Genomic DNA, 27,104 nt, shown 5'->3' on the forward strand with positions numbered 1-27,104 from the left:
TCGTACACTGATGAGTCGTGTGAGTGTATATTGGTGTCTGTGTTTTCTTAATAGTGAAGAGGTGCTAATGTTGCTCACAGGTAGCAGGGGTAGGACAGGACTCGCATGGCTTGTTCCAGGCCTTCCCCACGTTGTAGGCACAGCAGCACATCTTCTTGGTCATGTTGAAGGACAGCTCGTTCTCACACGTGTCGTTGAAGTTGCGGTAGCACACACTCTTCCTCATGTCTGAATTAAAAGATGGACAGTTGACAGTCAGTTTAAAAGCGGGGGGGACCATCAGGTAAATGTTTAGTCTATAAATCACTGCAGAGTGACTTTCCTCTTTATTTACCATCATCTTTTTTTTATTCAGTCATTTTTATTATAACTAATCCATGTAAACATTTATTTAACTTTGGGTATGAGGGTGCATGTGTGTCATTTTTAATATGTTAAAAAGGCATTAGTATTAACAGTTCTTTCTTTATGTTTTAAGTATTATTATTATTTTCTGCCTGTCTTTTCTTTAAAATATATAACTTTACTGTCGTTAATTCGGCCTTTGTGCTCACTTTTACCAGAGATAATGAGAGTAAAGAGAAGCCTCTCAGTCTGCACTCACCCATGCAGTTGTTTCCTCCATTGACTTGCATGTATTCAGGTGGACACACACAGGTGTAGTTGCCCAGAGTGTTGTAGCAGGTACCAGGTCCACAGATCCCAATGTGCGCTGTGCACTCATCAATATCTGCACATGAGGAAAGGTGGTGAATACAAAACAAGTAAAGGCATTACATACGTTTGAATCAATACACATAAATCATTTGTCTTTCAGTCCTTACCCTCACAGATCCGAGTCTGCTCATTGAGATAGTAGCCCACTGGACATTCACACTGGAAACTGCCAAAGGTGTTGACACAGTTTCCTCCCTGGCAGAGCCCTGGCAGCTCCTGGCACTCGTCAATATCTGTGAAATAATTCAAAGGGTTAAATCACTACATGTCTATCTGTGTGACATCTTGGTAGTAATATTAAATATTCCCTTTTTAACGAAATAAGGAAGAGGTGAACAGAGAAAACTGGATGGTTTACCTTCCAAGATAACAGTGATGGGGTTGGGTCTGAATCCCTCTCCTCCAGGACAGAGAGTCTTATACTCGGCTACAAACACAGCACACAGCAAGTTAGAGCAGAAGCATAATCATTGAAAAGCAAATGTTATCAATTTTAATTATAGCATATTGCAGTGTTTTTTGTGGCATACTAGAGTTGGGGGCGGGGCACAGTTCACAGGGGTTTCCCCAGGCTCCTCCCAGGGAGCAGCAACAGGACGCTCTCGTCACTCCAACGCCAATCTCCACGCTGCAGGAGATTCCTCCGTCACCGCGTGGATTGATTTCCAGGAAGCAGTTGCCAACGCGAGTATCTGACAGACACGCATTTACTCATTAAGACAGACTCATGCAGCAGAATGCTGTGAGACCACAAGTGAAATTAACCTCAACAATAGTTTTTATATTGAACTGTTGTATTTCAACATTATTTTAAATCTGTCATGCATGAATGATGACAAGATTCTTTCCCCCCCAAAGTGTTTTTTATTCATCTTTGACCAAGAAGAAAAACTTCTCTGAACTTAATTGTTTTAAACAAATTGTATTTTTCATGGAGTTCTTCACATGTGCACTGAGGAAGACAGCATGCGATTTTTGTTTATAGCTGAAGAAATATGTATTTGACTAACAGATTCATCAGATCACACAATATTATTGTGTTAAAATTACCAAATTCTCTAACATCATTTCTAATACTGCTCAGTGCAATGAAAAAATCGTTGAGCTCCTTTGAACTCTCCCTACTTCCCACTGTTGAACTGCATGTTTTTCAAACATAGAAATATTCTCTCTTCACACACAGTCTTTTCAATCACAAAGGTCCAGTGTGGTCCAATAGTTTGTCCTTCACTGTGTGACTTCCTTGTTAAAAGTTTTCTCCACTCACCTACACAGCCCACTCCTGTGGGGTTGAGCTCAAAGTCAGCCGGGCAGTTGCACTGATATCCTCCCGGAGTGTTCACACACAGTCCGTTGATACAGTTCACCGGGTCTGCACACTCGTTGATATCTGCCATACGCATTGACACACACAAGCTCAGACAAAACCACAACACCAGACATCTTTCAGAATGTGAAAAAAACTAACAATCCTTTATTTTTTTGGTAGATAAATCTTTGGTCTAAGAATTTTAAAGGGTCACATTGTTAACCTTCATTCTATTATTGACTGAAACATTGTTAGACTCATAGTTACTCATGTAGAACACTGACCAGTGCAGTTTCCTCCACTGCGGTCCAGCTCGTAACCATCATCGCACACACAGCGGAACATCCCGGGGAGGTTCTGGCACGTTCCAAACACACAGATGTTCTGGAAGTTACATTCGTCAATGTCTGTGACAAAGGTAACACAGAGAGAACACTTCTTTTAGTACCAACAACACCCAAACGATTGTAAGACATGTGGCAAGAAGGAGTTCAGTACCTTGACAGGCTTTGCTGTCTTCTGTGGGCGTGAAACCCATTTCACACTCGCAGCGGTATCCACCCGGAGCGTTCAGACACTGGCCGTTCTCACACAGGTTCACATTGTCTGCACACTCATCCATGTCTAAAAACAGATCCGATCAATGCGTCAGAAATAGCTGCAACGAGCTCGTTACCGTGATAGCAACTGAATTGAAATTCACTCAGCCTTTAGTCAGAGATATCATTTTGTCTGCCTTACCAGAGCAGGAAAAGCCGTCTCCATTAAAGCCCTCTTTGCACGTGCACCTGTAGGATCCTGGTGTGTTGACACAGTCCGCGTTGGGGTTACAGTTGTGGTCCTCAAGAGAGCACTCATCCTGATCTACACCATAATAATAATAAAAAAAAAAAACTCGGCACGATTACAAAATCATCGCATACAAAACATTTCTTAAATTCACATTACAGCAATATTGTGCAGTATATTGTGAACTCACCAACACACTTGATGCCGTCTCCCACCCAGCCGTCCCGGCAGCGGCATTTAAAGCTTCCAGGAACATTGATGCAGGCAGCGTGCATGTCACAGTTATGAGCCCCGATCTCGCACTCATCCACATCTGGAAGGTTGTGCATATAAATTATAAAACAGATTTTTAATTCGAGTTCTTTTCTTGTAAACGTTTAATGGTAACTTAAAACAAATAAAAGAACACGTTGGTGTCAAACCTCAGAGACAGCTCAGCCTCTCATCACACATGTGTGTGTGTGTGTGTGTGTGTATACCTGTGCAGCCTGTCGATCCCTTCTTGACAAAGTATCCCAGCTGACAGTGGCAGATGAAGGAGCCCTTGGTGTTCTCACAGTCACCGTGGAGACAGATGTTTGCGTTCAGATCACACTCGTTCACATCTGCGTGGACAGGGACGCACAGAGAGACAGTATGTGAATGCTCTGACCTTAGAGGACAGATATATAAAAAACAAAATACAACTTTCTTCTCTCACCAATACAGGTCCTCATGTCCATGGACGCCATGAAGCCGTCGTAACACAGACAGCGGTATTCCCCAGGTATGTTGGTGCACTGGCCTCCATCACAGATGTCTGGTGTCTCCTCACACTCGTCAATGTCTGACAGAAATAGATGATATAAATGTCAGTGTGATAAAGGTAGCAAACACCATGTAGGTGGCTGTGTATGTTTTTGTGGGGTTTTTTCCACCTGCACACGTCCTGAGATCAGGCATGAGGGCGTAGCCTTCACTGCAGCTGCACTCGTAGCTGCCTTCTGAGTTGGTGCAGTGGGTCTCACAGCCTCCATTCATAATGGTGCATTCATCAATGTCTGCAAAATGTGGTCACAGTTTCAGCTGAGACATTCAGATTTCAGGGACAGAATGGATATAGAACTCCAACTATTCAAAGTGCTTAAATACAATCTCCAGAAGTTTGCTGTCTTGCACAACATAATCAAATTATTATTATTATTATTATCCAAAGTCAGGGTGTATCTATCTTTAGAATAAATTTGCTTGACTCACCAACGCAGCCCTGTCGGTCCGGCGTGGCTTGGTAACCCGTGTCACAGGTGCACTGGTATGTTCCTTGCAAGTTCACACACTGTCCGTTCCTGCACAAGTTCTCACTCAGCTGGCATTCATTCACATCTGATGCGGAAAAAAAAATATGTTAAAGAGAAAAAAAACACTAACAAATAAAACTGTGCACCACATCCTTACATCCTTTTCTGTGAGAGTGAAAATGACTTCACAGTGGCTATTTAAATAGACTTGGATGGGAAGTGAATTATATATTATAAGATCCATTGAGACGTGTGTGACCAACCTTCACAGGCAGAGCCATCATTGCTGAGCGAGTGTCCTGGGGGACATTCACACTCATAACTCCCCTCTGTGTTCAAACAGTCTCCTCCGCGGCACAGCAGGGGGTTTCTCTCACACTCATCGATGTCTGTCAACAGAGAGGACGAAATTAAAAGAGTCACAAAGAGGGGAATAAGGAGGAAAAGATGAGTTGAAATGGAAAACAGGGAGGGAAGTCTGGGATTTGAAGTTGTGTCTCTGTGTGCAGAAATGTGCTCACTGCTCACCCATGCAGTTCTTCATCATCATGAAGCCACTCTCGTAGCCCTCAAAGCACTCGCACTCAAAGCTGCCAGGTGTGTTGACGCAGGTGCCACTACCACACAAGTCAGGGGAGATGCGGCACTCGTCGATGTCTGAAACACAGTGAGTGATACGAGGAAAACTTACTGAGTAAGTTTTGCTATTTTTTTTTGGTTATTAACTAAAAGTAAATCTATGTCACTCCTTCTCTCATACCTGTGCAGTTCCTCTCCTCGGCCGTGAGAGCAAAACCGTTGTTGCAGCGACACTTGAAACTGCCGATGGTGTTTCTGCAGGTTCCATGCGTACAGAGACCGTTGAACACCTTGCACTCATTCACATCTGAGGAAAACGACAATGTTATTAACACACGCATCCTTCAATGTTCACAGCACTATCCAAAACCACTCAAGTGAACTGGCCTTACAAAGTGTGTATGACTTCAATAAAATTCCAGAAGACCTCAGCCTCAGCTTCAATAATAATTAAAAAAATATCCCATTTAATTGAGTATGTCGATTGTAGAAGCTTGACCCTGTGGCCTGTTTATTCCCTAATAGGAAATACATGTATTAATAAATTAAGTAAATAAATCAGCTGATATGTCCACGTTCTGTAAAATGAGAATTTGTGTACCTTTGAAAAACGGTCTGCCGGTCAGAATATCTCCTCTGTTGGCAAAGCCTGGCCCTCTGGGGCAGATGGCTTTGTACTCCAGTGTGTCTGTTTTGGGACACTCGTCGCAGTCAATTCCCCAGGCAGCGCCCACTGAACAGCAGCACATGTCCAGACGATATCTGCCAGGCAGGGGCTCGCCACACTCATCCTCATGCCACTTCAAGAAGCACTGCTCACTGCGCGTGTCTACAAATAGTGGTTATGAAATTGTAAAACACCAACACAAGTGTTGTCCTTTTGTTCACAGTCAAGTGAAATAACAATAACAAAAACCCTTAAAATGATGTGTACTCTTTCTGTTGTTGCAGTTTTCTTACCCACGCATGTGCGTCCAGTGCTGTCCAAGGTGAGACCCACCGCACAATCACAGCGGAAAGAGCCCTGGGTGTTGACACACCGGCCGTTGGTACACACTCCGGGGAAAACCTCACACTCATTGATGTCTACAGGGAAGAGCACACAGTACATACAATGACTACAAGGTGAAACACACCCAACAAACACATTCACTAATAATTCGTTTTCTAAAAGACAAATCTGCAGGGAGCACATTACGGCACATTAGAAGGTCAAAAACGTCAAAATTGTTATGAAGTTATCAGACGCTCTCACCTTCACACACTAGGCCCTTCATACGCGCAAATCCCCGAGAACAGGCGGTGTCTGAGGAACAGAAGAAGGAACAGGTTCGAAACAGTTTGTGTTTTATACCAGAATCCTCCCCTAGTTTGATGACTCCTGCATATGTGATAGACAAATCTGAGTTTGAGCTGACCGATTTCACAGGGTTCACAGGGGCTGCCCCAGGCGGCTCCCAGCGTGGAGCAGCACTCAGACTTCAGCGTGGCTCCGTTGATGTTGACTTCACAGCGGTTGTCCTGTATTGTCAACCAGCAGGTGCTCTTCATGCTATCTGTGGAGACGAAGAAACGGGAGAGAGTTGAGTTTTCTTTCTGTGGAGTTTTCTTTCACTGTTTGCCACTCAAGCAAACGTTGTGTATCCTTCAGGTCTAACACATTATTCCCCCTTACTGTCTCAATAGAGAAAAGCTGTAGCCATGGCAACCAAAGACAATCGCTGGCTGTGTGTGTGTCTGTGACCGCAGAATGAGATGATTCAGGCCCATGCGTCGTTAGAATGAATCCTATGCTAGTGCATTTCAAATGAACTGAAGGACTGTGATCCAAACCATCCAACACAAATGACCCAAAACCAGAGAAATGTGAAGAACTCTAACAGAGCCAGCTCATGCAATATGTATGAGTGTCGTTAACGACCCATTCTGCCAGTCAGATACAATAACATCTGTATTTCGTACTAACATGTGGCTTTCCCAGTATCCTTTCTCAAAAACAACAAACCTCCAAACACGGAAATATTTGACCTCAGCGGAGTCTTACATACCACACGTCATTGTGAATCTGTGGCAGAGCTCTTCAAAGTAAAGCAATCTCCATGCATGCAGTTATTTATGTAATAAATCTGTGTGTGCCATCTGAGGATGATAATGTCTCTGGACGGCTCCTTGAAACCTCATAACCCCACTGTTTGTTTACAACAGCGGAGAGTAAACTTTTATTCAAATGTAAACAGACAAAAAGAATCTTGCACCAATTATGTCCCTTTGACACTCGTGTGAGACAAGCTGTTTCCAAACCCTGTGGTGCTGCTCCAATTTTCTAACAAGCGTTTTTGGAGGAGCGGATGTCTTACCCACGCAGATGGTGTTGGTGGAGTCCAGTTTGCTGCCATGGGCGCATTCGCAGTTGAAGGACCCGGCCACGTTGCGACACGCTCCATTGATGCATGGGCTGGACTCGCATTCGTTGATGTCTGGAACGTGAGAAAACAAACGCCTGAGGTCAGCGGCCCAGAGGCTAAATCAAACAAATCGTCACCATGCTGGCACTTCAAAAATACTCTGTGTTAAACTTTCTGCGTGTGTATGCGCTCACCCTCGCACGTCTCTGATTCAGGTTTGAAGACAAACCCTTTGGGACAGGAGCAGGAGTAGGAGCCAGGCGTGTTTCTGCAGAGACCGTTGTCACAAAGCAGCCGGTTCACCAGACACTCATTGATGTCTGAAAGTGAAAAGAGGTCAAAATCGTCATTGTTTCATACAACACAACAACATACAAATTTTACATCTTATCTAAACCTTATTTAAACCAGCATTGTGATAATCCAAGCGGCTTAACTTGTAAACAATAATGCACACAGACGTTGAGGACAGTGGATGCTCTTTATTTAGTTTATTATAAAGAGCACACATGCTTAATTCCATCCACTTGCTTTTGTTCCTCTATTGCTAAAGTTGTAGAAATAGAAATAGAAATGATTTGGTCTTTGTGAAGAGAAACAGTGCAACATTATTTGTATGCTGTGTCCCTTCAGTTGAAAACAGGCTTGGTCAATCAATACTATCAGACCTGACTGAGTGGCTGTTTGTATACTGAGGGGTGTAGCTGACTTTTCCTCCTAATCTACGCTGTCATTAAAACCACGAACACAGTCCAGTCCACTCTGACTCACCGACGCAATTCTTGCCACTGGTGTCGGACTCGTAGCCAATGTTGCAGATGCAGCGGTAGCTCCCTCTCAGGTTCTCACAGATGCCATTCTGACAAATGTCTGGGTCAAGAGCGCACTCGTTGATGTCTAAGAGGAGAGAAACATTATCCAGCAGACGTAGATAAATGCTTGGAGGAGTGCTTCTTAACAACACTGTGGGAAAACACACTCACCTCTGCCATCGGCCGTGATGCCGATGCCGCTGCTGCACACAGCCTGGAACTCAGCTGACAGATGAGAAGACGACACATGTGAGGAGTTGAATTTACATGTTTTTGTTTATTCAAACTTTAATAACATGAAAAAAAAAAAAAAAGACTAAAGCCTTGAAAATACCTGAGTTTCTGGAGGGGCAGGGTTGGCAAGGCTCTCCAAAACCGTGTTCAGGATTGGCACAGCAGCACTCGGACTTTGTCACGGCACCAGGAAATGGACGCGAGCATGTGCCCATCTTTATGGCACCGTAGCAGGTGGTCCTCATGTGTGTGTCCACACACACTCTCCCATCTACATCGATAGCCAGGCCGGGTGGACACTCGCAGCGGAAGGAGCCCTCGGAGTTGATGCAGCGGCCATTCATACAAATGCCTGATGTCTGACACTCATCGATGTCTGATTAAGAGAGGACGGATTAGTCTTCAGGCATCATAACAGAGAGTTTAAGGCAAGAAAGTGGGAGTAAAATGACATTTCAAACACCTTGATTTATGTAAATCAGTGTTTTTAAATGATATTTTTTCTGATCACTGATCACACTTTCAAAAATAAAAGTCACACAAATGTACTCCCTTAAAAATTAGCCCGACTTCAAAGCATTTCAGCATTTTAAAGCTAAATTGAAATAAAAAATGTTTCAGGTCACAGAGGTCTCCATGAGAACATCAGGTCATGTGGAGTTTAGACACATACTTCTGTCTGATAGATAAGACAGCTACTCTTGAAGCATCCAGAAATCTCTCGCCAGAGACTCAGAAAATGTATATATTTAAATCTAAATAATCAACACATGTGTCATTTTCTGGTTAGATCATGCTGGCAATGTTTGAAAGTCTGACATGTGGGATTTCAGGGAGCACCAAATCTGTCAGCACTGCAGTGAAGCAGACTGTTTGAGTCTGGCCCAAAGTCTTGAGGCCCGTGTCTGTACGTCATAAATCTTACATACCAGTACAGTAGCGTCCGTTCGGCGCTAGTGCAAAGCCCGGCTTACAGAGGCACTTAAAGCTGCCATCCTCGTTGATGCACATGCCGTTGAGACACATATTGGTGGTGGCACATTCGTCGTGATCTGGAGCGGTGAGAGAGATGGAATTAGGTTCACTTAATTGAGGTTCATGTGAGGTTCAAGCTGATTTGATGTTGCGCTCTTACCGATGCAGTTCTTCCCATCAGGAGTGAGCTCAAAGCCGGCGTTGCAGATACACTGAAAGCTTCCCTCAGTGTTGACACAGCGGCCATTGCGACACATCACCCCATTCATAATACACTCATCTATATCTAAAGAAAGGAGAGGAGAGCCAGACCACTACATTAGTATTGAAGATCACTCTTAGGTTATAATAAAACACACTTAGGTCGGACATACCAATACAGGCTTGTTTGGTAGATGTCCCGGTGTAGCCCTCATGGCACTTGCAGTGGTATGATCCAGGTGTGTTGACACAATCTCCATTGATGCATGGATTACTTACACACTCATCCACATCTGGAGAGAGAAAAAGGACAAATGTGAACCATCCTGACACAAAACACACAAAGCAAATCTCTCCTGCATGCATCAACATTCACTTGTATTAAGTTCCCTCCATCAGCAGGAGATGGCAGTGCAGCACTTCATGTTTGCCCATATGGCTGAGAGAGTACAATACATATAGAGTGTCTATATACTGTATATATATATATATGTATATGATCATGTCTTTTACCGATACACTCCCCGCGAACATCCTGCTTGTAGCCCATGTTGCATTCACAGCGGTAGCTTATAGGCGTGGGAATGCAGCGTCCATTTAGACAGAGGTTGGTAAAGTGTTTGCATACGTCAATGGACTCGTTTACAGAAACGGTGCCTGGGAACACACAAACAGAGGGAGTTTATCAACACTATAAATAAATGTAATTTAATTTATAAAAAACTAAACAAATGCAGACACATCAAGACATTCTAGACACGATTATCATCTTCAGATCCACAGCAAGACACACCTATATGCTGGTGGTTGAAACGTCCGCCTCCATTTCCTCCATTGCCTCCAAAGCTCCCACCATTCCCTCCAAAGCTTCCTCCACCGTTGCCACCGATGCCGCCGTTCCCGTTCCCATTAGGTCCGTTGGGGAACTGGGGACCATAGTTGAAACCGTTGCCATTGCTAGGGAAGTGTCCATTGGGGTAACCATGAGGAAAACCATGTACCTGAGGAACACCCACGATACACAGACGCCTGAACTCATCTATAAGGAAAAAAACAGAAATCACAGGGAACATGATCATTAGATTGAGGCAAATCTGGTGTAGATTACATTCTCTGTTACCAGTTGTACTAACAAAGAGTTTCTGTTTGAGCAGAGTTTGAGGATTAAAACACTAATTCAGATTAAATCACTGGAAATTCTAACACTGTGCGTTTGCTAAATGTGTTCCAGGTTTTACAAACCGCATTACACTTTATGACTTGCACTTTGTGTCATTTTTTTTCCCCAAGTTTGTTACAAAGCTGAGTGTCTAGTGTCTACTGTAAGACTTGCACCAGATCCAGTTTTGCTTTTACTGGAACGAAGCCTGACAGAGTAGTAAGAGGAAAAATGTGGGCACACAGCAGATGACGATCTGTTCAGTTCTACTTGTGCATGTAATGACAGCAGATATATTGTGTATTTTTGGATGTTGGCACATATGACTAATATGTGTATGCAGGTATGTATGTGTAGGTATTCATGTTAGTCTGGCAGTCACAATAAATCAAACACACCCGTTTTATTCCGGTGCAGTAAAAAGACAAAACAATCAAAAGCAAAAAGATCAGTTATGGATCACACAATGTCACGCAGAGGAGCAAATGCTGGTGGACCATTATCTCCGCACAAATCCTTTCCATCTTTCTCTGTTTAGTTTGTGCTTATGACATCATGCTCATCACTTTGGGTGAATGCTCTGACCCCGCCCATCTCAGAATACATACATACACAAACTCAAAGCAGCTTCTCTTTGACAAAGTCAGTCTTGTCTGGTTTAACATTACTGTGTTGAATTTCCATTTGGCTTGAACGCCATTTACAACAGACGTGTCATCATTTTCCACATGCGCTCGTGCCAAAATGATCAACCTTTCCATTGAGGGGAACACCGATTTGTGTCAACAGAGGACGACAGTGATGGGTGTGTGTTGTGTCTTATATCTATTCATTTATTTATATTCGGTTTGCGACAACACAGATGTCGGTTGGTCCTGTGTGGTTTTTCTACAAATGAAACATTGGATTTGCGTGTGTTTAATGTTGATTCTGTGTGTACTCACCAGTGCCCCTGACAGGACACATCTCAGGGATCTGTGCCATAGCCCAGCAGCGTCCCGTGTCACAGCAGCACTGCATCTTGGTGTGCTGACCACTCAGCTCCGCAGCGCAGCGGCCATTAGCCAGAGCAGAGAAACAGGTGCCCACTCGCTGGTCTGAATGATGGGGAGAGACACGTGGACATCATGAGAGGACTGGACAAGCAACAAATGTATGCTTTACATATCTCATTATTAAGTTTGCATGTTCCAAGTTTCCCCTGATTTCATGACAAAGATCCATTTCAGAAGATTAAGTTACAAACTTTAGGTTTAAGGAAGAAGAAGAACAGATAAGTTGGAACATAATTTTTTCTACTGTACGCGAGATTATGCATTATATTGTAGTTTATACTATTTAGGAGGAGCTGAAAACTGGACAACAGGATGTCTGGAATGAGCTACTCTGTCTGCTGCAACCCAATTTGATAAGTCGAAAAGAAAATTCACATATAAATCAAACCATAATACCTTAATACAACAATACTTTCTAATATTTTTATATTGGAGGATGTTATTTATATTTGGCAACTAGTTTTGCTACACCGTGACCTGAGACCAAATGACAATAATATCAAAAATTGCTATTTTACTGATATGCATTATAATTTATTTAAGTCTAGCTTCAGTTTATTGATTGAATCAGAATCAAAATATGTCATATTGCCAATACTATATTAATATATAATTAATATACAATGAATTTGCTTAGGATATACTGTGTTACAGTGTTATATAGCTGATAGCTGATATAACTGATGAGAAACAATTAAAAAAAGAAATATGTAAATGTTAAATAAATGGTTACAAATACAAATAATTCCAATAATAAAATAATTGCAGCCTGAAAACTGTTAAGTCCGACTATTATCTTAACAAATCTACAACAGTAATTTAATAAACCAGAACTTTGATGCAGTGATGTTTGGGTTTACCCCACAATATATCATTACATTACGACATCACCAGTGACTGTGGTTAGACGGGCAACAGATATGAACCTTTCAGCCAGACAGACTTCAGGTTACACCATCTGTAACATTTCCAGAGCGAACGCTGTATTATACGTGGGAAAAGGTAACATGTAATAAAAGCTCCTTTCAAATCAGCAGTGCAGTTAGAAGTCTGGCTTGTCTTTTTCATGGTGGCGGGACAGAGGAAGCGTCCTAATGGGCTAGCGGTGGGAGAGTTTGGCTCGGGTCTCGACTGACTACAGGCATCTGAAGGGCCTCCAAAAAGGGGGGTCTTATTTGTTACAGTTTGCCAGATCAGGGTCACTGGGGCAGGAGAGAGGGGCCTGAGCTTCAATGAGTGTGTGTATGGAGTAAATGGAATGGAAAACAGAGAGCGAGGGGAGAAGAGAGAGCCAATGCACGTGTATTATTTTAGAACGCAGACAACATATGCAAGAGAGGCTTTTAAGTTCATTTACAGGAAAAAAAAAAGTAAGTAAGTAAGTAAAGGGGGCAAAAGTCGATTAACTCACTAATGAGCCAGCAGTCTGGAATTAGTTAGTTTCATGTGGAGCAATTCTTGCCAATTACAAAGAATATGAGGCTGCTGTGCTGACTGAGATCACCAAGTACAGTACACACACACACACAAACGGGAGATACACCTTCCACTACTTATCCACTCAAACACATGCGCACACACACATAAATGCCCAGAAACTCGACCCAAAAATTCCCCACTAGAGCGACCGTGCTGGAGGTATGGTGGAGGAGAAGGGGGTTGGGTGGGTGGGGTTCTGCTGATGAGGATGACGATGACTTAAATTGGATCCAGACGGTGGTTTGCTCGCTGCTATTCCTCCTCTACATGAGCATATGCTTTCATTTGGCGAGGTGTTTTTACAGACTGACTGACTGGACAGTTCTTTTTTTGTTCCGAGCCTCCACTGTGTGACAGAGCATTAGGCTCTGATTACAGTCAGCGCCTAACCCCCCCCCAAACACCTCCCACTGGCTCACTACACCATGATCCAGTGCATCTCACACAGCACAGGACGAAACACCTGGTTGCATAGTATAGCTTCAAGTCCAGAAAATATGCATTTATAGAATGAGGCACAGCGATAATCATCACTTATGATCTTGTTTGACTTTGGATCACTGGTTTGAAATATCCAAAAGATGGCTTGGATCTTGCCTGACCGAGTCTGGACTTGTTGATTTACATATCTCTGCCCCTGTCTCCAACAAATCCAGTTCACTTTGGAAGAGGGTCAGAGATGGAGGAAGGATATATGGGAGTTGTGTCTGGCACCTGTTTTATTTGCTCTCCCTTTTTTCTCTTTCCCTTCAGCCAGCTGCAGAAGAGCAACTGAAAACCACAACTAAGGGAAGCAAGGTGCAGGATCCAGATGTGAGGGACTGGGAGAAAAAAAAGGGGCCAAGAGGAAACAGTAAGATAGATAAGGATGACAAAGAGTGAAAGAATGCCTCAGTTTCAGAGATAAAGAGTTGTATAAAAAAAAACAGCCAGCGGAGATGGAACAAGAGAAAAAGTGCAAATGGAAACAGAAATGAGCACAGTTCCAAAGTAAACAGAGACTTTTCTTGTAAATCACTGAGGTGCTGCTGAACATGATCCTTGCTTTCTACTGAGAAACACAGTGAAAGAATGATATATCAGTCCAGAAAATCAAAGAAGAGCAGGGATGACAGTGGAGTAAGGAAAGACAAAATATGGACAAGATCTGTCTTTATGCATGACCCTGATTCAATGTATGATTCATGTTCTATAGCACAAAAATAGACCCAAAAGACCTAACCCCATCGCCAGTGCACTACAGTATGATTAGGAAAACATATTATTTCCAATAGTTTCCATCCGCTCTTCATTTTACCCCATATGTTTTTGTTTCTCTCAGTTGCTAGTTTCAGGTTTTCTTCAATAGAACATAATGTCGATTTTGAAAATCAAGTTCCCATTTAACACAAACTAGACGATAAAACAAGGCACATACGAGTGGACAGCAGTGTGCCTGACAGCTATTATCTTAGCTAATAGGTTGCAGGCAACATCTGTGAACTTCAATCAGTCAATTTGCCTTCACCCTGTTTCTGTATGTGCATGTGTGGAAAAAGCCAATCTGGCATTTTGGGATGAGGAAGTTCTGAACCCTGAACCAATTTCCTTGTGCATTCATTTTTGCAAAACAAGCTGCTCATGTTGAGATTAAGGAGGACAGGTTACATCTCTGAATAACACAATAGCATAGCATAATAAAATATCTTACTCAGAGGAAACATTTGGAGCAGTCCAGTGGTTTCATTTTTCTACAATAGTTTTTTCTTTACTGGGGCAATGAAAGATAGAAGGAAACAGAGGGTTTAATTTTTTGTGTTAAATCTTGAAATAATATATTAACACCTGGTTGTGTTTGATTGTGGCTGTCATGAGGTTGTGAGGATTTCAGGATTACATTAACATGTCAGTTAGGTATGGGCAGTGTGTGTGTGTGTGTGTGTGTGTGTGAGACAAACATTAGGGCAGATTAATGCAGTCATGGCCAAACAGTGCGTGCAAGTGTGTTTGACTGCACATGGTGACCACGGGTCTACAAGCCAGCTTGAGTCATCAGGACTCCAATCACAGGAAGCAGTGATGGAGAGAGGGAAGTTACAGGCCAGATGTGAAGCCAGGGGGTAAGGGAAATCAGAAATGAGAGAGGGGAGGGGGGGGGGGGGGGGGTGCCTGATAATGTGTGTAATACTCACCCACACATCTGGAGCCATCTGTGCTGGAGATGTAGCCTCGTGGACAGGTGCAGACGTAGCTACCAGCAGTGTTGGTGCATTCTCCCCCATCACACACACCAGGGATGGTGCTGCATTCGTCAACATCTGGAACACACACACACACACACAGTTATCAGAAATGACATCAGATCACAAGACACATCTGTGACTAATGCTGCCAAAAAAGGTTTCAAAGCTGCTATTTCCTTTGTTTGGAGAGATGCAGTAGTGCACTGCAGTAAAAGTTTATTTCACTCAATTTCCTCTGGGGAAATTAAACAAAGTAATAAGATCCTCAGTGTGCAGCTATTTTTATACCTAACGTGTTGTTAGGTATAAACATCTGCACTTAAAGCTCCAGTGTGTAACTTCTGTCACCAAAATACCACTCGCGTCACAACCCCACCCCACTTCGCAGAGCTTTCTGGAAGGACGACCATTCTAATCGAGCCTTTGATTCATAATCTCACAAACCCACTCATGTTTCAGAGATTCTGGAATAATTCCTTATTCTCAAGTTCACTGCCAGCTCAATTTACAAGAGTAGCTGCTATGCCTCCGACTTCCGATATAAAACACATCATTCTGTGTCACCAAAAACATACATACTGCCGGTCACCACGTGAAACGAGATCTAAACACGTTCATGTGGAGCTGATGGGCTAAATCAGCATTGTATGATATTATATTATATTAAAAATATGTACACTACACTTTCTAATGTACTGTATGTGCTGGCAAATGAGTTAAAGGGAGCCTTATGTTCTCAATATAAGAAGTGCCAACCGTAAAGTACATGAGCAAAACATCCTGCTTAAGTGAATAAATTGGCTTAATCGCATTAACACATGTCTCAGAAATGCCTAGAACACGTGAGAGTGCCCGGCCATGATATTTGGCAGGGCCAGCCTCAGTGTGGTGCACGTTTATGACGTTTTTATGTTGGAATATTCAGAGAGAGGGCGCCTCACTGCTGCATGACGCGGGGAACTCAAAGTTCCAGAAGGTGTTGAGTTTTTATGACGTGACACTTATTTATACACATACGTAATTACAACACCACTGTGGGGCATAATTAGAGAATACGTTCAGTCTTGGTGAACTGTGTGTGTGTGTGTGTGTGTTTGTGTCCCTTCACATTTGCCTGGAAAAGTGAAGAATGTGCTAGTGTTTGTCTTCCTCTGAGTAAAGAGTGTGTTTCTTTATATCCATGTATCATGGTGACATGGAGTATATATGTGCCTGCACCTTAGAGGGGATATGTGGTGGGAAGCTTTGAGCTGGTCCTTCCTCTGCTGACTGTGTGTCTGACACCAGTGGCAGAGAGCCTAGTTAAAGCTGTAAAAGCACGCAGCCAAATGAACCTTGTGTCAGCACCAACAACAGCATGCCAGACATTACACTCCACACAGACATTACACTGTGAGACTGACCGTGTGTGTGTGTACAAAGGGAAATGTTTGTCACCTGGATAAATGTCATCAGTGTGATAAAGCCAAACTAAATCTGCTAATCTACTGTAGGCTATGCGTGTCATTTAGTATATTTCTTTCCGTCTAAATTCGGATGTGTGAAAGTGTCATATTTGTGCAGTGTGAGTGCGTGAGAGGTGTCAGGGCAACAGGGAGGTCTGCGTGCATCATGAGAAAGTCTCCCAGTGGAGTCAGTGTTTCTTTGTTCAGCATAAACAGCTGGTTTTCAGCCAAAGGGCTGTATTTATGGGAGGAAAATGGAAGGAGAAGCACAAGAAGCAGAAATAGGAGGAGGAGGAGGAGCAGGGGCTATAAAACCAGGTGCCTTGTTGTGCCCCAAAACAGAACTGAGGACATATTAACCACACTTTATCTAAACTACTACCAAGCCTCACTAATTTCACAGTGAAAGCACTGGGTGAGGCTGTTTGTGCATTAGGTAGAAGGGCATGTCAATTAAATCTTTCCCCCAAAAGACCTGCGCTGGTTTTTGTGAGATTTCACTAAACATCGGTTTCCTGCAGATCCATGACTTAAGACACACATCTTCACACAAGCGACGCATTGTTTTAAAACGCTTCACCAACACTGAACTGTTTCTCTTCTCAAAGTGAAATAGCTCGATAAAGCCTAAAAACAACAAGTCGGTACGAGAGCTGAAATTTACAAGAGTACATTGTTCAACGAGGGATACATTCACACGAGCATTTTCAGATTTAAAAACAAAAACAAAAAAAACTCAGAGGCAAATCGGCACACCTAAAAACATATGTCATATAACTGGAGATGTGCACGCCTGTGTAAACACCCCCCCTGCCATGTGCTTGATTAGAGAACGCTCTACTAATGAGAAACAACAGAGATGAAAAGTAAGACGAGGAGAAACTGAAAGAGCAAGTGTTTTAAAAGAGCTTTTCATTCACAGCCGATAATCAGGCTGATAGCCAATGAAAACTAATCAGGAAACAAATGACTGTCACTCCATCATCGTTTTTTTTTATGTTTGAATGTTAAAACCGAACCTGCAAGTATTTAACAAACTTCTTCCTTTCTGGGGCTTTACACCACTGCAGTAACATCTGGAGCAAAATGTATGCGTTTTCCCTTGAAAACCTTGTGTGTGGCCGTTTTCTGAGAAAACTAAGCAGCGGCAGTCGATGCCAATATTTGTAAAATATATTATAGCATTAATTGGCATCATATTTATCCTTTGCCAGTGTAAAGTAGTAAAGAGTAGAGGTTAGGTTGATAAAATAGTGACCATGGATGTGTGAGCACTTGGTAAATCCTGATTAAGTTCCATATCCTGTGTTTCTAGCTTTTTTTTTCGTGTTGTCCTTGTTTCCCATGCGGTATAATTGCTCAGTATCAACACCCAAACCTCTCTGGCAGTGCCCGCCTTCTCTGGAAGTGCTCATTCTCTCCTTACAGTAAGTCCTGACATGACGAGGCAGTCACCCAAAACCACAACTGAAAACCTTGACTTGGTGAATTAGTGAAGTCAGACTTTCTGTTTCCTCTTCCCTTCACCGAGACATAAATCACTTTTTGTACACACGTCACAATAACTGCTTCTCATGAATCTGAAGGCGGAGACACCACTTGCCAATTAATCATTTTTTGTTTTTGTTTTTGATTTAAAGTATGTGGTACAGGTACATAGCTAGTGCAACATTTGAACAGCTTTCTGTAATCGTGTAAAAAAGCTTCAGGCCAAGAGAAACAAAATCAGCCTGACTAACCGTCGGATTGTTTAACCTCGGCTTTATATAATATTCTATCCAGTCAACGCGTATGTTGTTTCTTAATGTTGTCACATTATATTAGCAAACCTAAAGTTATCATAAAGTGCACAGGCCATGACTCTTACCAACTCAACGTTTCACTTTTTAAATTCAAGTTCAAATATTTAACAGTTTTTAAATCAGTTCCACTGTAAAACTTGCTAAAAGAAAACCAACGGGTATTTAATATTTGGCCGTACACACTAAATTAGGAATGATTCAATAGTAAGAAGGATTTCTTCATGTTTGGTGGATCGACAGCAGAGCAGCAAGACTGTGTCTTGCTCAAGGACACCTCAGCAGATGGGAAGGGGGGAATTGTAATGGCTTGGCTTAGAATTGTGTATAATAATCCAGCTCTCCATACAAGACATTGTGTGAAAGTCACCTCACACTGTCACTGCTTTAACTACTTCACTCATATTCCCCTGCAACTGACCATCGGACAATTTAAATCAAGATGGCCGTGAGACGTCATTTTCCAAGTAATTGTGTTAAATCAACAATTACAGCTCTGCTACGTGTGTGTGAGACTCACCTTCACATTTGTGGCTGGTTTCACTTTGACGGTGACCAGCGGGACATTTACATTCGTAAGATCCCACAGTATTGATGCAGTTACCTCCCGCACACATGCCGGGCACAGCTTGGCACTCGTCCACATCTAAGAGAAGGAAGATGTAAACATAGAAGTCAATGTACAGTTACAGGAACAGATAAGAACAAATGTTTGATTGTATCTACACGGTACTGGTTTTAGCACCACCCATGCATACAATAATAAGCAATATTTCCTCCTTGGTCAAGACAATGGCAGAAAAAATATTCAGACTATATATAAATATGTGGCAATTTATACAGATGGAATTTCCCCTTCAGGATCAATAAAGTTTTTTGAATTGAATTGAATTGAATTGAATTGAGATGCTGACAGGCTGAAAGAGTGGAGTTACCTCATAATTTACATCCAAAGACCAAAATCCCAAATGTTGCCCTATGAGAAATCTCTGACTTGATCTTCATTTGCCAGTCAACATTTGGGCAACATTAAACTACAAGTAACGTGGGACAGACAGATGTCTAATACCACTTCCAGAAAGACCCGCTTTAATTCTTGTTTCAACAGGAAATGACTTTTTAAATGTACGCTTTTCCCAGCATTCAACGTGAGTCACTTTTCCCAGTATTGAGGATATGCAGTTGGCTGATTCCTATAAAATTGCACGCACACACACCGAGGAATTATGAGGGCTATTCTCGAGAAAAACCCAAAAGCCTCTGAACATGTGTGCACACCTGCACGTTCATGCACAAATACTACGTAGACAGCCTGTTTGTAATCATCCATAAAGCATTCAATCTGTAATCCGTGTACTGAAGAAATGATGAAAACTAAAAGCCAAAGTGTGTGAGAGAGAAAAAAAGCTGGCCAACATTCTGACGTGGAGCCTTACATTTGGATTCATGGTCATGTGTGCTTTGTGTTCCTGCCAGTGAGACGCTGCTCTAGGTTCTCTGGCAACGAGCTATTTCAGTGTATGTGTGTGTAAGAGAGAGAAAGAGAGAGAGAGAGAGAGGAAGGAGAATTAGAGATCGGGAGAGAAGACAGAAACACAGATTCATGAAAGAAGAAAAAGAAGTAAGAGTAAGAGAGAAGATTGTCAGAGAGATGAGGGATCTCTGGCTCCACACTGACATACTTCTAACATAAGAACAGCCTGGTCAGAGCCGCGTCCAAAGAAAAGGTCAGTGCGGTCGAGCTGAAACTCCACAGCTACACGTCTGAACATGTGACAGGTGACCCTCCTCTCATCCTGTCTTTAAGCATCCACCCTGTCTACATAAAAATGTATATCCATATACTAACCAAGGCTACGTCGGCCCCACAGACTGGATATGAAAGGGGAAGTAGTTTTCTGGCTGCTTCCGTTGCTCATTGTTTTTGATTCAAATTAAAATCTTCATCCCAATCTGCCTGGGTGTGAGGGGAGCTGGATGAGGGCAGAAACACATCCGAGCTGGCCTCATGTTGGACATACCATCCATAATGTTGTCATATGGATATTGATGCAATCTTATTGCTTCATCTGAGCTGGGCCATAGGTTATTAGAGAGGTATGCACAGCGAGTCTGGCCTGGAACACTGTGAGCAGGAATGTTCATGGAAAAGGGGGAAAATCTGAGTTCACTTTTGCTTGGTTTTCTGAGCCTCAGTGGTTTGATTATATTATTATATTAAATCCATACATGCTGCGCGAGTAAAGACACGTGGACAGCAATTTCAATTTACATTTCCACAAAGTCAGAGCAAACATGTAAGACGTGTAAGAAGACACTTAAAAATAAATGGTCAAAAGGAACCACACTTACACTGGATTGTATTCTTCCATTAGATAACTCAGCTGTGGCTCTTAATAGACACAGTGCTCCTTGTAAATTGCTACTTTTCAACTGCGCACCCCCAGTTTGTAATGCAGGCTTTGTGTTAAAAGTCGGAAACCTCCGAGCCAAAACTAAGATCACAGAAGTAAGTCATTGTGTACTTGATGATGTCCCTCAGAGGGCATTACACAACCGTTTTTACAGCCTAAATTCAAGTCCTAATAGTCTAGTAAAGTGCAAAAGTATCAGAGTGTACTATTAACAAAACAGGACAGGAAAAAACAGGTAAGCACTTCTCTTATAATTAGTCTTTATTGTAGTGGTACGTCTCCTAAGATTCGAGATCACACGATCTGTCATTCAGGCTACAAACCCAAACCTTACATACTGTATGTAGCAGAGTGCATATATCACTCACAGTGACACCTACATACAGTAAACAAGTCAACCTGTTTACTGTCTTGCAGTCGATATAGAAGCATGTACACAGCTTCTGCAGGATAACAGAAAAGTACAAGCTGGCATCCGGTCCATGAGTACACATAAACACCACACCCTCCAACTATGTTAACACTGCACTGAGGATGTTATTGGTCGGATATGCAGCTTAGATGATGATGGATAAATGAATGGTTACAGCATTCACTGTGGTGATGGTATGTAGTCTTACAGTATTAGCCTCCTTCATCACTGCTAACAACAAGTTAATAAGGAAACTCATCAGGTGTGTGTGTGCGAGAAAGAGAGAATTTTGTACGTGCACCACACTGACCTTGGCAGGCTCCGGTGCGGATGTTGGGAATGAAGCCTCTCCTGCAGGGATGTGGCTGGGCTGGACACTGCTCACAGGGGTGACCCCATGCTCGGCCAATGGTGGCACAGCAGAGGGTCTTGGTGCAGACGATTCCGCTGAGCTGTCCCTGACACATCTGGTTGTTCACCTGCGTGAAACACGGTCCAGTCCGGTAGTCTGTGGTCGGAGAGAGAGGCACATGTCCTTTGTTAGTTAATGACTATCTTTGCATTTAAAGTATTAAACGACAAAACAAAAAAATGGTGATTCACTTCCTCCAACACATCTGGTGTAGCACTAAATGAAACCAGAACAAGCACACAAATGAGAGATTTCTTTGGGCAAAAGCCATATTTTCTGTAATAAGTGATAAATAAAATAAATAAAAAAAAAGGATGAACAGGATGAATTTAGAGGGTGACTCACTGGGCCTTTTAACACATCGTCACAGTTTAATAGTTTCAAGTGTTTAGTCGTTTGATCAAAGTTCAGCTTACAATAAAGGAGCATTTACAAGTAGTGGGTTTAACCAGAGCTTAAGAGGAACATTATGAGCGTTGGTAGCAACATAGGGGATCACGCCGGAGCACGAGTTCACCGCCATTATCCTATTAAACCTGCTCAGATTAAACTGGGAAAACAAATCAATGCTGTTCCTCTTTCAGCAGGAATTTAGCAATAGGATTGGAATGACTGCTATGCATTTTGTCGCTGTGATAATAAGTCAACCTAGTGAAGCACATTCCAGTGCTTTAACTATAACGTCAGCTGAACAGTGGAGGTTTCTATTTTCACTGATAGTAAAATAGAGTAGGAGCAGCTACAGGCAATAACAGTCAGTTACTCTAGGTGTTTGACAGCAACACAACTTCAAAATATACAGTATTTGTATATTAATAACAAAACATTAACGTATAAATACTGTGTGAAAATTTACTAGTCTGTATTTGGGGAGATGACGGCAACAGAGAAAGTAAACAAGCAAATTCAATCATTGAAACAGATGCTGCATGCATAACAAACTCTGAAGAAAGTGAGTATGAAATGTTCCAGGCTTCAGGGATCGTCAAGCCTCCGTTTTTGCTCCGCAGCTTTCCAGCAAAACCCAGGGTTAATCTTGTTAAATGCACTTTACAACAAATTCAGACACATTGACCTCATACTGAAATGATTTCAGGAATACAATATTTATCCTTTCAATCACATGCGGCGTAATGATGCCTTCCCTTGTGGAGGAAACCATTATTACATTCTCTACAGTGGCGCCAAACTCACTATAGCCTCCATTTGAAACGTGGATTGTTACATTGTGTCAGAGGAGATGAAAGACACGGTGGTGCACGGTTGGCCAAGGCAGGGAGATGTGAGGAGGAAGGAGAGTTCAGAGAGCTCTGAAGGACAGAATGGAACCGCCCTTATTGGTTCCTTGTCCGACATGAAAGGGAGAGAAGGGGAAATGAGTAGGAGACGGAGAAACAAAATGACAGCGAGCGAGAGGGAGGGAAAGTAAAGTAGGTCAAAGTGGGCATCCAGAGTGCAGGTTGGAGTTCACAGCAGTTCTCCCTTTCATCCATCTGTCTTTATTTCTCTATGCTCACTGAAGGTTTTCCTGTCTGTCTGTGTGTGTGTGTCTCCTGCTCTTTCCTTGCACGTCTATCAGACACTTTTTGAACTTTCATCTTCACAGTAGAACGCAGACTCATAAAGGCAATTGGTCACGTTCTCCAAAACTGTCATTAAGAAGAAGCATGATACAGCATATTTACATTGAGATCTTTTTTGAAGAATGGGAATCCTTATTTTATATTTTTCTTTCTGTGAGTAAAAGCTAAAAATACTCACTGCCCTGAAAGTGGCCCTTAGCTCAAGAAAGATATAAATCTAATAATATTGTAAAAAAAAATAAAAACAATTCCCCAATAGCTTGAGTGACTAAAACAACTCTATGTCAACACAAGCAAATTGCGCAATAAGAAAAAAAATAAGACAGTGTTTCTAGCATCAGTGCTTTGTTCTTATGACACAGAGGACATGAGTGGACTCACACACTGGTCATCCAGCAACACTGTGGCCACACACAACAGCCAAGTCTCAAACATTGCCCTATTCTCTCCGTTTCCTAAACACATGTGTATACACAAGATGGAAATACTTGTCTCTGTGGATACACACATCTGAACAACAACACATCATCCATCTGAGCGCCAGCGTCAAGCCAAACAAAAGACTGGAGCAGGTTTCTTTGAAAGCACACAATAACAAACAATGCAGAACAGTCTGGCTGTCTCACTGTGTCCAGAAGAAACATGTGCACTTCATGTTTCAGGGGTTTTTCTTGTTTGTTTGTTTTGTATTGTTTTTTTTAATCGTCTTGTGCGTAAACATTTTTATGATGTGTGTGTAGGTCTGAATCAAGAGGTTAGTGTGACAGGGACACAGTGGTATGCACATCTATAAGTTATGCATGCAGATTCAGAGGGGCGTGGTGGGCACTTGAGGACAGGAGCATAATCAAGCATCCTGACTCAGTCCTGCTGACGACATTGGGAAACAATTTTGTCTAATTAGTGTTCAAATGACTTAGTAGATCAAGAACATTCACCATGTCTTACTCCTAACTCCACCGTGAGCTATCTCTGCCTCACTGAGACATCTCTGCTTTCATTCTTCATTCTTCTCCATCCAGTGTACTTCACAGTAAAGGAAGAACTTTCCCACTTTGCATTCGACTAAATGCAGTATTCTGTCATACATGTTTATGAGGCAATTTCCAATAAAAATCTTCAATGAATTACTTCCAGTGGTCAAATACTGTAACACATTCATGATCCTTAACAATTGGGATGAGCTGATTTGATGCTCAGTATCAGTATAGGTGTGATACTGGCCCAAATCACAAGAACACATATAGGTAAAGGAAAGAAATCTGACTGTCATGTGAGTGCTGCAAACATCTTCCACCGAGAATTATATTATTTTAAATTGGCTGGTTGTAGTTAGGTGGTAAATGCATCAACACAAATGTCTTAGCAAGAGCCAAACTGTTTAAAAGAGATAATACCAGAGGTGATACCAGTATTGGTGGGAGTTCAAAGTTGTGATTTGGACGTTAGTCACAAAAAAAGTGGTATTGAGCCATCCCTGTTAACACTGTATTCTGGATTAGGATTAGTGATACCAACAGATCCTGTCAATTCCCCTCTCTCATTTAAAAAACTAAAGGTGACAAGGCTTTCCATGGTTTTTATCACCATTGATGTTGCTTCAAACTGCTTTACATCACTGCTTTAATGTCTTATTTGGACTTTGTCCTATGTTTTCTATTATTGGCTCTCATTTTGCCTTTTCTCTTTTGACTCTTGTGCTACTCTATGTGCTCTGTAAATTCACTCAACAAGTTGTAACCCCAATTTGCCTTAAGCCACTGCTGCACTTATAACCTTTAACCCAGATCAGTCCACATAGATTAGAACGTCGTTCAAATCAGGCAATTTGACCATGATCTGACCATTCGCATGTGATAATGTTTTTGTAGTCAAGTCAGCCATATCTGATAAGAGAACGTGGCCACTCATTCAAGCAGATTACTACTTGCTCTAATGAGAGATGGATTAAAGGAAGATGAAATACTGTTAAAAAAACGAGCTAAAGAGAAAAAATGCTTAAATCTGTCTGGAACGCAAAAAAACAACAACAAAAAACTTTCCCATCAACCATGTCCAACTGTGCTATCTTGGATTTGAGTGAGCGGACCACTAAGCAGAAAGAGACATTGCATGAGAAAAGAGGAAAAACTCAATTATAGCCGCTCAACTATTTCTAAAACTCCCATGAGGGAAAGGTTTGTGAAGATAGGACACTGTTGAAAATATGAGGCGATTACACTGATTGATTACACTCTGACAAGAGGTCATCAAGTCAAATCAATTAAGTGTAGAAATATATTCATACACAACCTCTGCATATTTGTGTGTGTGTGTGTGTGTGTGTGTGTGTTTGTGTCTGGTCAGTGTGTACAGGTTGAGCATATGTTTGGCCAATCTTGTGTAATTTCTGATTCCAGTGTGGTGTTTGTGTCCCTTAGTCCCCACTAATGTTGATATAAATAAATCACTCGAATGTGTGGGCTTTTTTGTTTGCATTTGTGTGTGTGTGTGTGTGTGTCCTTGTGTTTGGGAGGTTAGCCTCCATCCTGGCCAACTGTAGCAGACTGTTAGTCTTATCAGCGCCATTATCAACAGGCTTGAAATCTCCCTTTTCCTTTAGACCTAATCGTTCCTCAAGGAGTCTGCTCCTTTCATTTCGCTTTCTTCCACACCAACAGCAGCCAGTCGAACATGACCAAATGTTTAACACACACACACACACACACACTTACGAGGGCCAAAAACTGTGGGAGAATGGAAATTGGAGAGATAAGCCTACTGCAATCTACCATGATCTAAAAGCCTGAAACCTCTTGCAAATTGCTGTGTGGGGGTGATTACACACACACACACACACACACACATAACACACATTACTGCTTTCACCATGTTCATTTTGAATATCTATACTTAGATGGCATCAGATCGCTTGATACAGTTCCTCTGTCATTGTTCCTATACTTCACCCATTGTATGTAGAAGCTATCTTGACTTACACAGTTTTTGTGTGTCTGTTTTGGGAAACTTCCTGACACAGTGCTGCAGGAGTGGCACAATAACGCAGACGTTTTTTAAATGACGCCGCCAGGAAGAAACACTGGTGGGCGAGTGGGCTCTTGGCTCCATCAACAACAGCCACTCATGAGACGTGTTATTTATTCTGCACACGGGAATGTTTTAGTAACAGCAGTGAGAGTAAACGGCTTCATATTTCATCTTGCTCGATCAAACACTGCCTTCATCGCCATCCTGTGAACCCAGTTCAATTCTGACTAGGACAAGCTACAGCTTCCAAGTTTGACCTGGTACTGGTAAAAAAAACAACCTCAATTCATCATTTACAAGATAGCTCTTTAAAATTAAGGGCTGCCATGAAAACAGAAAATAAAACACAGCTGGGGAAACGGGATTACACATTATTCAATCATACAATTATTTAATTTGAATGAAGTACCAGGCTCATTATGATAGCAACACATTTTCAGATGCAAATTAAAACACACTGTTGCTATGTTTGTTTGAAAATACCATCAGCTGGTTCTGATGTCTAGATATTTGCCCGTTTATGGTTAAATGGAATTCATTGTGAATCTAATGGAAAAGAGAAATGTGGGTTATCCATCATCATTCTGCAAAAGGACATCATTTAAAGACTTGCTGTAGACCAAATTTAGCAAATTCCAAAGTCCTTTATCTAAGCCTTGTTTCTCTTGCTCTTACACAGATTCAGAGAAATATCACGACTTCCTTCACCTCTAAAACCTTAAAATGCCCCTGACATCATCGCCTGCTGGGGGACAAAATTGCTCTTCTGCAATTAACGATTTATTTGGTCTGGCCTGGT

General features: G+C 42.1%; 1 protein-coding gene across 1 annotated transcript in view; it reads right to left on the minus strand.

The window, feature by feature from the left end:
• fbn2b (fibrillin 2b) overlaps nt 1–27,104 on the minus strand; it is a 57,358-nt gene that overhangs the window by 10,313 nt on the left and 19,941 nt on the right. The window contains exons 7-41 of the mRNA XM_058637661.1: nt 21,594–21,791; nt 18,978–19,103; nt 15,163–15,288; nt 11,402–11,554; nt 10,092–10,337; nt 9,812–9,955; nt 9,472–9,591; nt 9,258–9,383; nt 9,052–9,174; nt 8,223–8,498; nt 8,060–8,113; nt 7,848–7,973; nt 7,271–7,396; nt 7,029–7,148; nt 6,090–6,227; nt 5,927–5,977; nt 5,632–5,757; nt 5,273–5,500; nt 4,853–4,978; nt 4,621–4,749; nt 4,356–4,481; nt 4,052–4,177; nt 3,733–3,855; nt 3,516–3,641; nt 3,295–3,420; nt 3,006–3,128; nt 2,768–2,890; nt 2,525–2,650; nt 2,311–2,433; nt 1,985–2,107; nt 1,248–1,409; nt 1,076–1,144; nt 825–950; nt 605–730; nt 79–228 (exon numbers count right to left, since the gene is read on the minus strand). Of these exons, the coding sequence (XP_058493644.1) occupies nt 79–228; nt 605–730; nt 825–950; nt 1,076–1,144; nt 1,248–1,409; nt 1,985–2,107; nt 2,311–2,433; nt 2,525–2,650; nt 2,768–2,890; nt 3,006–3,128; nt 3,295–3,420; nt 3,516–3,641; nt 3,733–3,855; nt 4,052–4,177; nt 4,356–4,481; nt 4,621–4,749; nt 4,853–4,978; nt 5,273–5,500; nt 5,632–5,757; nt 5,927–5,977; nt 6,090–6,227; nt 7,029–7,148; nt 7,271–7,396; nt 7,848–7,973; nt 8,060–8,113; nt 8,223–8,498; nt 9,052–9,174; nt 9,258–9,383; nt 9,472–9,591; nt 9,812–9,955; nt 10,092–10,337; nt 11,402–11,554; nt 15,163–15,288; nt 18,978–19,103; nt 21,594–21,791 (4,740 nt within the window). The remainder of the gene's footprint in view (nt 1–78; nt 229–604; nt 731–824; nt 951–1,075; nt 1,145–1,247; nt 1,410–1,984; nt 2,108–2,310; nt 2,434–2,524; nt 2,651–2,767; nt 2,891–3,005; nt 3,129–3,294; nt 3,421–3,515; nt 3,642–3,732; nt 3,856–4,051; nt 4,178–4,355; nt 4,482–4,620; nt 4,750–4,852; nt 4,979–5,272; nt 5,501–5,631; nt 5,758–5,926; nt 5,978–6,089; nt 6,228–7,028; nt 7,149–7,270; nt 7,397–7,847; nt 7,974–8,059; nt 8,114–8,222; nt 8,499–9,051; nt 9,175–9,257; nt 9,384–9,471; nt 9,592–9,811; nt 9,956–10,091; nt 10,338–11,401; nt 11,555–15,162; nt 15,289–18,977; nt 19,104–21,593; nt 21,792–27,104) is intronic.

The sequence above is a fragment of the Solea solea genome, chromosome 9 (assembly GCF_958295425.1).
Source record: "Solea solea chromosome 9, fSolSol10.1, whole genome shotgun sequence".
NCBI classification, from domain to species: Eukaryota; Metazoa; Chordata; class Actinopteri; order Pleuronectiformes; family Soleidae; genus Solea; species Solea solea.